The 11644-nt window shown below is 41.8% G+C and overlaps 1 protein-coding gene across 1 annotated transcript; it reads right to left on the reverse strand.

Moving 5' to 3' along the window:
* Window positions 1-6687: 6687 nt before the first annotated feature.
* LOC133122883 (congerin-2) lies at window positions 6688-9144 on the reverse strand. The gene is made up of 4 exons (XM_061233137.1): window positions 9012-9144; window positions 7619-7701; window positions 7307-7481; window positions 6688-7046 (listed from the first exon to the last, which is right to left on the reverse strand). Exons 1-4 carry the CDS (start codon window positions 9015-9017, stop codon window positions 6900-6902), a joined length of 411 nt encoding a protein of 136 aa, XP_061089121.1. The 5' UTR covers window positions 9018-9144; the 3' UTR covers window positions 6688-6899.
* Window positions 9145-11644: the final 2500 nt, after the last annotated feature.

The following is an 11644-nucleotide window of genomic DNA, read 5'->3' on the forward strand; positions in this document are numbered from 1 at the left end:
AATGCTTATTTTACCCCTAAGCATCTATAAAAGCCCGTAAATCCTTAGTATGGCCCTCAGAAGACTGGTAGGATTTCTGCTGTCTTGGCTAAAGAAGGAACACATAGGTAACCGAACAGGATGTATTGTGGTGTAGCCACATTAAGATCCGCACAGCCGTTGGGCCCCTGAGCAAGGCTCTTAACCCTGCATTGCTCCAGGGGAGGATGCTTAGTCTAATCAACTGTACGTTGCTCTGGATAAGCGTGTCAGCCAAATGTCATTAATGTAATGTAATGTCTGGTTCGTGTGCAGGCTCTGACAACAACTTGGAGATATAATAGAGCTGTCCATTTACCTGCCTGATAGGCAATCAAGTGTCCAGGAGGAGTAAAGGAGCAGCAATAGGAGGCTGAGGAGAGGACCACTGAGCTTGCGCTGTTGCCTGTGTTGATCCATTATTCAGTGTGAGCAATAAACTGTTAGGAAAGTAGGGAGGCATTGGGCAAGATAAAGTAAGGTTTGTTACCACTGACTAGCAGTTCCACAGGCCCATTAAACTATAAGACCCCTTTGTTGTTAGATGATATAGTTAGTAAGACACAGCCTCCTGTTTGACAGTAAATGCATGAACACAGGTATTAGGGGGAAGCTAATTTGTTGGTCCTCTGCATGAGGGTAGAATCTGTAGTTGGGTCTGTGAAAGGAGGAAAGAGGAAATAAAGCTTTAGAAAGGATATGGATAAATGTATAAGAACAAGGGAAGGGGAAAGGGGTTTGTGAGAAGTCAGGGACTCTCATGGACCCAGAAGCAAAAGGTTGTAATTCGTTTAACACCTGTAAAAAGAGACACACCTCCTTTGTAATGTAGGCACTGTTCTTCAGGCAAAACCTGAATGATTGTTTGATATTCTTCTTTGCATTATTTTCATATGAAATTAATTTTACATTTCAAAGAAGCCTTATGTAACAAGGCAGTAAATCATCATCATTAACCCTCAAGCATTTCTAAAATTGCAATGGGACGAAGTGCCTTCTCTTATGGAATAATCTCCCCAGGCATATTCAGGCTTCAGACACACTGTCGATCTTTGAATGCAGACTCAAAACTCATCTCTTTAGTGAATCTCATAGCTAAACGGTGTATAGTTCTGGAGACTGTTGGTAGATGCAATAGTCCATATTTAAAAATCCTACAGCTAAACGGTGCCAGTGGTCACAACCTTAGTCTCTGGGGAGGTCCGTGTGGTACTGGCATTTTGGGCATGGTTGGCAAGCCAGACTGCTAAATCTGTGCCTGAGAACATTTCCCCTCCAAGCTCTTGGACCATTGGACCACTCCAACTGGACCCCCACCCTGAGGTAGTGGACTGCTGCAGACCTGCTCCTCTCCTAGCTCCTGGTTCATGCCCACACTGCACAGAGGGACCAGGCAAGGATACCCACTCTCACCAGCTTTATTTGCCTTGTTCATTGAACCACTAGCCGCTGCAATACATCAAAACGATAAAATAAAGGGAATCCATACCCCTTCTACACACCACAAAATCAGCCTTTAAGCAGATGACATATTGCTCTACCCATCAAACTCCCTGCATGAGGTCATCAGTCTTATTAATTCATTCTCTCAAATATCCGACTATGCTATAAATTGGACAAAATCAACCATTTTACCCATAAATAGTGTCGACTGGAATGCTACATCTCAGAATTCACCCCCGACAATACTGTTTGGACTACCTTTGGGGCTCTGAAGGAGATAAGCCACAAAGGTGTCAAACTGAATCCCTAGACTACTGCAGTGTCTGCAGGTTTTTGTGGTTTCCTTTCAATCAGCTGCCAACTAAGGCCAATTAAGGTCTTGAGACCAAGGCATGTGGATACTTTAACCAGTCGATGACTTGAATGAATCCAGAACACCCAAAAAACCAGCAGACACTACGGCCCTCCAGGACTGGAATTTGACACCTGTGAGATAAGGGGAAGATGTATGGTGGTTATATGAGTGGTTAGGTCACAGGGATCATTAAAACCCCTGGGAAAAGAGTGTGCTCCAGAACATTTGTGACCGCTCCCGTGAGCCCATACCTCCCCATACGGGAAAGACTCCGGACAATGCCACAGTGCCATTTGTAATTTTCTATTTACTTTACTTGACACCCCCAAGGGAGGGGGTCTAAATTTCAGATTTGACAGCTCCTCCAGGCTAATTGATGGCACGGCTGCCTGGTTCAAGCGCATGATTTGGCATAAAAGCAAGGGAGACAAGCCTATCGGGGAAGATCGCACTCGACTTCCCACACTGTGCATACTCTGTATATGTGTGTAGCCAAAGCAGGCTGGGTAAGACTATTTACTCTATATTTCTATTTTTAATTTGTCTATTTTGTAATTGACTGTGGTATTCTAAAGCTAATAACCTACCTGTCTGGGAATAAATTATTTTATTTGTAACTTGCATGATCTCCATGACTCTAATCCATCTTGTACCTTTTTATTAAATTATGACTGAATACTCAGGGGGACAAAATTGACCAAAGACCAACTGATCAGTGGCTTGGTACTTTAGTGGTGTTTCCAAGCTGGGAAAAGCAACCAAGTTCGGCCCAAAGGATTGGTGGTGCATGGCTCTTGTAATTTGATGCGAAGGGAACCCATGGGCGTTTCTACGTCGCTTCCTGTCAAGTTAGCTCTAAGGAGCTCTCTAAATGCACGCCGACCTGGGCTCGCAACTATCTATGCCAAATATAGTGCATGTATTGTGTTGGCTAGACCCTCAGCCTCTGAGTTCTCCGCCGAACAGGAGATTCAGCAATAATGCTAATCCCGGGAGCATATATTGAGTAATGGTGGCGCCGGTAAGAGTCGAGTGTAACCACTCCTGAGGTTTGCGCATGTTTCAAAACCATCCATCCATCCATCCATCCATTATCTGAACCCGCTTATCCTGAACAGGGTCGCAGGGGGGCTGGAGCCTATCCCAGCATACATTGGGCGAAAGGCAGGAATACACCCTGGACGGGTCACCAGTCCATCGCAGGGCACACACACCATTCACTCACACACTCATACCTATGGGCAATTTAGACTCTCCAATCAGCCTAACGTGCATGTCTTTGGACTGTGGGAGGAAACCGGAGTACCCGGAGGAAACCCACGCAGACACGGGGAGGACATGCAAACTCCGCACAGAGAGGCCCCGGCCGACGGGGATTCGAACCCAGGACCTCCTTGCTGTGAGGCGGCAGTGCTACCCACTGCACCGTCCGTGCCGCCATGTTTCAAAACCAAATTTCTAAATTCTAATCTTAAATGGAGTCAGACAAACAAGTACAACTATAGTAACCACTAAGCTTACAACATGGCCCCGTTTGCAAATGGAGAATAATAAGAATTTTACTGATCCGTTTCAGGCCAGCCTTAAGCGGGATATGGGGCAGCGCAATCCATATCCGACCCGTGGCAACGGACCCAGTATATTCTTAAACGTAACTGTGCTCTGTTCTTGGACGGAGGATAGTAATTAACACATCTTATTTACTTCACAACAGCCAAGGAAAAAACTTGTCGTCCATTCACCTCCAGCTATTCCCTCATTGGTCTAGCTGTGTGGGTTCTACATCTCCACTAGCAATATTAAATATCTGGATATAAATATTTCCACCAAGCTGTCAGAGTTGTTCCTCCTTAATTTCATTCCGTTAATAAATACAATTTAAGATGATTTAAACCATTGGACAAACTTACCACTATCTCTAATTGGCAGAATAGCAACTGTAAAAATGACCATACTACCAAAAATGAAGTACCTCTTCAGAATGATTCCAACCCAGCCCACCACAAAATGGTTTAATTCATGAAACTCCATCCCAATTAAAATCTATTGGAAAAATAAAACGCCCCGGATCAAACGTTCTACCTTACAGAAAATCTAAATTGGAAACCCCAAACTTTTATCAATACTATTTGGCAAACCAGCTAAACTACATCACAAACTGGATTCATCCCAACCAACAGGATAACACATGGATAGAAATAGAACAATCAGAATGTAAAGAAATTTTCATTTCCGATCTACCATTCCTCAGTGCTTCTATGAAATGCCACAACTGCTTCAAAAACACTTCAACAACTCTGACTGCCTGGCAGAAAATTGAAAAAATCTTTAAATTCAAAATGACCCCATGCAAATACACAGCAATATGGCACAATCCTTACTTCTTGATTAACAAAACACCACTTTCCTTCACCTCATGGAAACAAAAAGGTATCACACATCTTCAACACATCTTTCAGGATGGCACCTTCATCACCTTCCAGGATTTGGTCCATAAGAATAATATTGGGAAAGAGCAATGCCTCCAGTACTTTCAATTAAAATCCATCCATCCATCCATTATCTTAACCCGCTTATCCTGAATAGGGTCGCAGGGGGGCTGGAGCCTATCCCAGCATACTTTCACGATGACCACTAATACTGACCTGCAACTAATACAATATAACGTAATTCACAGAACTCATATCACCCACCAAAAGATGTATGAAATGGGACTCAGACACTTGCACTCACTGCTGAACACCCCAGATAATTACTTCTACTCGACCTGGCTCTGCCCACCTACTCACAATTTCTGGAAACAATTCATAGACCAAATATCTCTCATTATGAGCATTAGCATTCCACTCTGTCCATCCCTCTGTCTACTAGGAGACCTCTCAACCCACTAAATCAAAATATCAAACCTATGCTCATTGCCCTAGCTATCGCCAAGAAAACCATCCTCTTAAACTGGAAAACAAGACACAAAATAAACATAACACAATGGTTAAATCTTCTCAAATAATATATATCCATGGAACTAATCTCATACCAGCACCAAAGCTCACACTAGGCAAACATTTGGGGTCCTTTCATTAAATCATTCAATTTGCCTGTGGACTAATCCCCCAACCCCACCCTAACAAACATATACTCACATACTCCAGAAACACTCTGTGCAATACCATATCCCAATCCAGCCCATCCATATGCATATGTTCTTTTTTTTTTTTTATTTAAGAATGCATTATTCATATTCATCATGTTCTTTTTTATTTTATTTCATTTTTTCCCCATCTTTACTTTTATTATATATATTTCTTTCCTTCTTCTCTCCCTTTTTCCATACTATCCATTCAAGGCTCCAATCAACAATCCGGCCTGTCCACCCATTTGTCCACCTGTCTGTTTGTCTGTTCATCCTCCTGTCTATCTGCCTATTGTTCTGTGTGTCCATATGTGCACACAAGTCACTCTTTCCGCACTTTATTATTCTTTTTTTATTATTATCCTTTAAATTTATTTTTATTTTTAGTTACTCTGTCCGTTTTGTTTTACCCCCCCTCAAAGGCTTCATACTGTTTTTTATTTTCTCTCTATTATTTATTTTGTTCATGTTACCTTACGTTTCTTGTGCATGTCATTTACTAATTTACTAACGCTAGGGCAGGATAGGTTTATTACTAACGATTACTAATTACCTTGTTAACTTGTTAATCCTCCACACCTGATTTCCATTCGCATGCTGCTCTCAAGCTAATTGTCTGCACCTGTCTACACCTGCATATAAGCTCAGTTCCATGTCATGTCTTTGTGAAATGGTTGCATCCTGTTTGTCAGTGCAAGGGTGAGGGGGTTTCCATGCAATTGTCTGGCTGTTAAAAGCCAAGCCCGTTTATTGACCATAGTTATTTACATTTACATTTTAGTCATTTGGCAGACGCTTTTAATCCAAAGCGACTTACAAGTGCATAGGTTCTACCATAAGTCAGAGCATCACATCCAGAAACTAGCAAAATACACAGGAAATGCTGTTCTAAACATAGTAGAACTATTGACTTCTCTTTTGTTGACCATTGCCTGCCTGTACCACAAACCCTTGCCTGCTGTCTTTGTGCTTTTGCCCCACAGAGCGGACTTCGGTCTTGACTCTTGCGCCCCCTTCGACTGCCTGCCGTCCGTCTGCACTGCTGCCCCACTGACAGCTTTCCCGGTTACTTACTGGACTTTTTGCATGGTTTACCAATTTTGAGACTGCCTTCTCCCTCGGTACTGTACTTTGGTTTTGGCTGGATTTCACATGTATGAACTTTGCTTGTTTTTCAACTACACTCACTGGACATTCCCTGAATAAAGCCCTGACTGGACTTCATTACATCTCTGTTGTCGGAGTCATGCATTTTGGGTCCAACCCCCCACGCACCCATCTCGGTTTAAATAATGTCTCCGTGCTAGTGTGTTGAGGATCATAGGATGGATTCGTTCATCTCCACCCCACGCAAGCTGATTTAGGGTAACTGCTGATAATGTATATAGATTAGCCCCACTCTGTTCTCCGGCGTCCTGTGGGTGAACTACAGTATTATTCAATATCAGTGCAGACAAATTACTGCCTGCTTTCAGGTATTCTAAAAGTTCTCACGCAAACAGGGGAGTGGGGAGTGGCAATTAATATCTGCTTTAGTTAATTCCATGTTGATGTTCTTTCCTCTATGAAGTAATATCTGAATAGGAAATGTATGAAATTTGATCTGCGATATCCATCTGCCTTTAATACCAGTGACCAGGCTAGCGCAAATACTGTAAGCCATGGTCCTGATAAAGTATCGACATACAAAATATACAGTATGTAGGACCCACCAAATGAACATCCACACACAGGCAGCAAATTGTCTTGCTAGCAATTTATTGTCAAAGGACAGACTCCCATACTCAGTGAGTTTGCACAGACACCAGGGCAGTTTAAACTAAAGGTACAGGTTTGGGAGGGGGAGGGGACGCACTATCATAGAATGGATTTATAGTCAAAAAGCAGTCTGGAGGAAGCAGAGCAGCCAATCAGCAGCTGGAAAGGGAATATCCCGCAGCACCTGGTTGGGCTTTATTCTAGTCTCACATACGTGAGTCTAGCATCTCCTGCCAGGTAAATTACGTTGAAGACTTCATCTTTACTGCGGTTGGGGAACTCCACTGTCTCACCATTACTTAGCTCAATATAAAACGTGTTGGTGTCAAATGTGATGGTTGTCTGAGAAAGAGAAGGACAGATAAAATGAAATTAAAATAGTGGATGTAGAGGGAGGACAGGAGATATGTTATGAAAGGTCACAATCCAACTCACACGGAACACACTATGACTACATTGATAAGCAATACAATAAGCCCACAGGAGATCAAAGAAAAAAGAAACCCAATAGCGCAGAGTCTGGTAATAAATTGAACTCCACCTACTCAATCCCCACATATGAATAGATTAAAATGTCCCCACATATAAATCCCAGTCCTCACCTGAAAAGACTGCCCTTTACTGAAGGGGAACTTCTTGGACCGCTCCTCCTGCTGCCAACCAACATTGTGAACCAGGGAGTTTAAGACGAGGACATTTTGGTCCGCACCATAGCTGAACCGATGGTCGATGTGCATTCCAATTGAATCGTCGGATGGGCACAAATTGATTGAGAAACTAGGAGAGAAACAGGGGCAACAAAACAGAATGCAGGAAGTGAGTATAAGGCATGGCCTACATTGAAGTCTTAAAAAGACTGATGATATTGGATGAAGACAGCAAGTAATTCAGCAAGAGAGTAAACAGAGGCTTACCGAGTTGCATTGGAGTTGACGACACCTCCGACAGTCAAGTACATTCCTAACCTGAAGGGAATGTTTCTCACCTCTGGTCTCTCCTATTTCAAACAGAGGAGAGAACACAACAAAGAGTTCCAGTTAAACCATCATGAATGCCTTCTGTAGATGTAAACAACTTTCACATGGATGCATGCTCTTCTCTTGTGACTGTCTGAAGCATATAGACTTCCATACTGATCTGCATTCCATACACGCACACCTCTCAGCAGAGCTGCACAAGAAATTACCCCAATTTACAAACACAGGCTGACCTGGGGCTTGAATCACACTGAGAAATATGGCTTCTATTTTGGGATTGAATAAATGCTAAATAATTATCTGAATAATCTGTATCAGTCATCTTTTGTAAAACAAAATCTCTTGTGTAAGTATTATGATGTATGATGTTCACAGTATTCAAAAACAAGAAAGTGGCGTTGACCTTAGGCAACATGCTGAACTGAGCTGTACGGCAGGAACATAGAGCTGATAATATAGAAGAATGGAGAATGCTAACCGCACACTGTAGACACACTTATTTTAGGTTTATTTGGGATGCATCTATTTGCGACATGGCTCAGGCAGTATGAGCAGTCGTCTGGCAGTCGGAGGGTTGCCGGTTCGATCCCCCACCCGGGCTGTGTCGAAGTGTCCCTGAGCAAGACTCCTAACCCCCAAATGCTCCTGACGAGCTGGTCGGTGCCTTGCATGGCAGCCAATCGCCATTGGTGTGTGAGTGTGTGTATGAATGGGTGAATGAGAAGCATCAATTGTACAGCGCTTTGGATAAAGGCGCTATATAAATGCCAACCATTTACCATTTGTACCTTTTTCTGCTCTATTCTGGTTATGTCCTATTCAACTATGTACATATACAGTACATGCCAGTAATGTTATGTCCTATGGTGTATTCTTCATAAAAAAAATTGATGCAACTGGCAATTTACTATGACGTGATTATCTGTAAATAGTATTGACACCAATAATATTTTAATTAAACCTTGTTTTTAGATGAGTGTCTTCCAGATTGTCTTCCAGACACACCCAAATTGAGTTTACGGGCTTGTGACTGCTACAGTTTTCAACACAGATGGAGGTCTGTGTGAGACGAATGCATCTGTTCTTCACTGTCCTTCCTCCTTTAGGGTCAGACCGATGCATTTAAAAGTATATATATTTTGTGCAGTGTGCAGTTGGTACTCTCCTTTCTTCTATGTTAACGGTATTTCAATGATAGTGTTGAGATAAAAAAGATAAAACTAATTACCACATGCATGTCATTTACTATCATTATGCCATTATCAGTTATGTTGTTTCTATCTTGCACTTTTTAAATCTTATTTTTAATTTGAAGATAGTCTTTACTTACACTCATCTTGGCAGCAGGTGCAGAGTCCTCACAGCTGGATGGTTTGGTTGAAAGTTGCAGTAGTCTCTAAGGTCACTCACATTCACATTCACATTTATATGTGCCCATCCTCAAGTCACAAACTGTATTAAACTGTAACCAATCAAATTGATGGGAAAATGTGTGTTTACATGTGATATATGTAAATGCATTCATTGCTATTCAAAATTCATAATAGTCAAATTTAGTCTTATTGGATCACAGGATAAAATTTCCACATGTCGTGTTGTGTTGAGTTCACATTTGAATGACAGCTTTGCAAACTAAAACAAAACTATTGCCCAACTGAATCTCCTTCATATCCAAGCTTGGTTTGTTTACATATTATGATGTAAAGAAATCCATTCTGATTTTAGATTTGAAATCAAACAATTCACATGTAGTTAAAGTGCAGATTATTAATATTTGGTAGCATATCCCTTGCCAGCAATAACTGCATCAAGCCTACCAAAACTGTTGCATTCTTCTTTTGTGATACTCTTCCAGGCTTTTACTGCAGCCTCTCTCAGTTGTTGTTTGTTTCCGGGAGGGGTTTCCCCTTCCATCTTCTCTTCAGGAGGTGAAATGACATGCTTAATTTGGTTAACGTATAGTGATTGACTTGCCCAGTTTAAAACCTCCCACTTTTTCTCCCTAATCAAGTCCTTTCATGTGTTGGCATTGTGTTTTGGGTCATTGTATTGCTGCGCGAATTAGTTTGGACGCATTTCTCCATAAGCTCTCAGACAGAATGTTTTTGTAGACTTCTGAATTCATCCTGCTTCTACTGTAATGAGTTACATCATCGATAAAGATTAGTGAGCCCACTCCAGAAGCAGCCGTGCAAGCCCACGCCATGACACTTCCTCCACTGTTCTTCACTGATGAGCTTGTATGTTTTGGATCATGAGCAGATTCATTCTTTCTCCACACTTTGGATTTCCATCACTTTGGTAGAGGTTAATCTTGGTCTCTTCAGTCCATAAAACCTTGTTCCAGAACTTCTGTGGCTCATCTCTGTACTTCTTTGCAAATTGTAATCTCACCTTCAGATTCTAACTACTGATGAGTGGTTTGCATTGTGTGGTATTACATTACATTAATGGCATTTGGCAGACGCTCTTATCCAGAGCGACGTACAACAAAGTGCATACCCATAACCAGGGATAAGTGCGCTGAAAGACCCTAAAGGGAAGTACAATTTCAACTGCTACCTACTCCTATTTTATGGAATAATCTCCCCAGGCATATTCAGGCTTCAGACACACTGTCTATCTCTTTAGTGAATTGCATAGCTAAACGGTGTATAGTCCTGGAGACTGTTGGTAGATGCAATAGTCCATATTTAGAAATCCTATAGCTAAACGGTGCCTGTGGTCAGAACTTTAGTCTCTGGGGAGGTCCGTGTGGTACTGGCATTTTGGGCATGGTTGGCAGGCCAGACTGCTAAATCTGTGCCTGAGAACATTTCCCCTCCAAGCTCTTGGACCATTGGGCCACTCCAACTGGACCCCCACCCTGAGGTGGTGGACTTCTGCAGACCTGCTCCTCTCCTAGCTCCTGGTTCATGCCCACACTTCCATCCATCCTGGAGCTACAGATTCTAGATTACCTGCCAGCTCAATACCTCAACTGTTAACATCTTAACCTATAGGCCAGTTGAGGATGGGCATTCCCCTATAGCCAGGAGCTTTTTCTTGCCACTGTTTGAATTTGTCATATGAAGTAAAGGAGTACTTTACCTCATATGCTAATTGGGCGCTGATATTTCCTATTTTTATTCCCTTCTGTTTACGATGTAATGCGTCTACTGCGGTAAACAAATAAAAAATGTTTTAAAATTGAAGGATCCAACATTAATGAACACACTAATTAATCCATTTTTTTATGAAAATTGATTAAACATGTTAAAGACATTTCATATTCATAAAATTGAAAAGTATATAGTAGGCTCCAGAATTACTGGCACCCTTAATAAATATGCACAATGCTGTAAACTAAAAAATATTAGTTATTGATTTAAGCGTTATTTTCCAACATGTGTAAAGCAGTGTGCTTCATTAATGATTCAATGGAATCAACCAAAGTATTTATTTTTCAAATAAAATAAAAAATACCCAAAAAAGAGGTTCCACAATTATTGGCACCCCTGGTTTAATACTTTGTGCAAACACAGCGTAAACTCACCGAGCACTTTATTAGGAACATTTTTACTTTATTACACGTACTTATTCATGCAATTATCTAATCAGCAAATTGTGTGACTGCAGTGGATAATAATGTCATCCAGATAGGCAGTGGTATTTGAAGCATGCGGTCTTAAAAGGCTGTCCAGACAGATTTTTCCTTGGACCCTGGAGGCAAGGGAATCTGCCACTAGCCCTTGGTTAAATCCAGGGTTGAAGAAAAATGAGCAGACTCATTGGGCTTGGGAACAAGCATGATAGGACGGCACCAACTATACTTCTAACTATAGTGCCTGGGAGGGCATGCATGTGCTGTTCTAAGGTTGGTTCTTCCTAGTTGGGGGGCGAATACAGCAGTTTTTCTGCAACTGACCCACCTCTGCCTGATGCTTTGGAGTCAGTTGGCTGTCAAGTGGGACTAGATGAGTT

This window comes from Conger conger, chromosome 2 (assembly GCF_963514075.1).
Source record: "Conger conger chromosome 2, fConCon1.1, whole genome shotgun sequence".
Lineage (NCBI taxonomy): Eukaryota > Metazoa > Chordata > Actinopteri > Anguilliformes > Congridae > Conger > Conger conger.

Coding starts and splice junctions, on each gene's coding strand:
- LOC133122883 (XM_061233137.1), bottom strand. Junction 7,482..7,618: donor GTCAACTCCAATGCAACTCG/GTAAGCCTCTGT, acceptor TTTCTCTCCTAG/TTTCTCAATCAATTTGTGCC. Junction 7,047..7,306: donor GTAAAGGGCAGTCTTTTCAG/GTGAGGACTGGG, acceptor TCTCTTTCTCAG/ACAACCATCACATTTGACAC.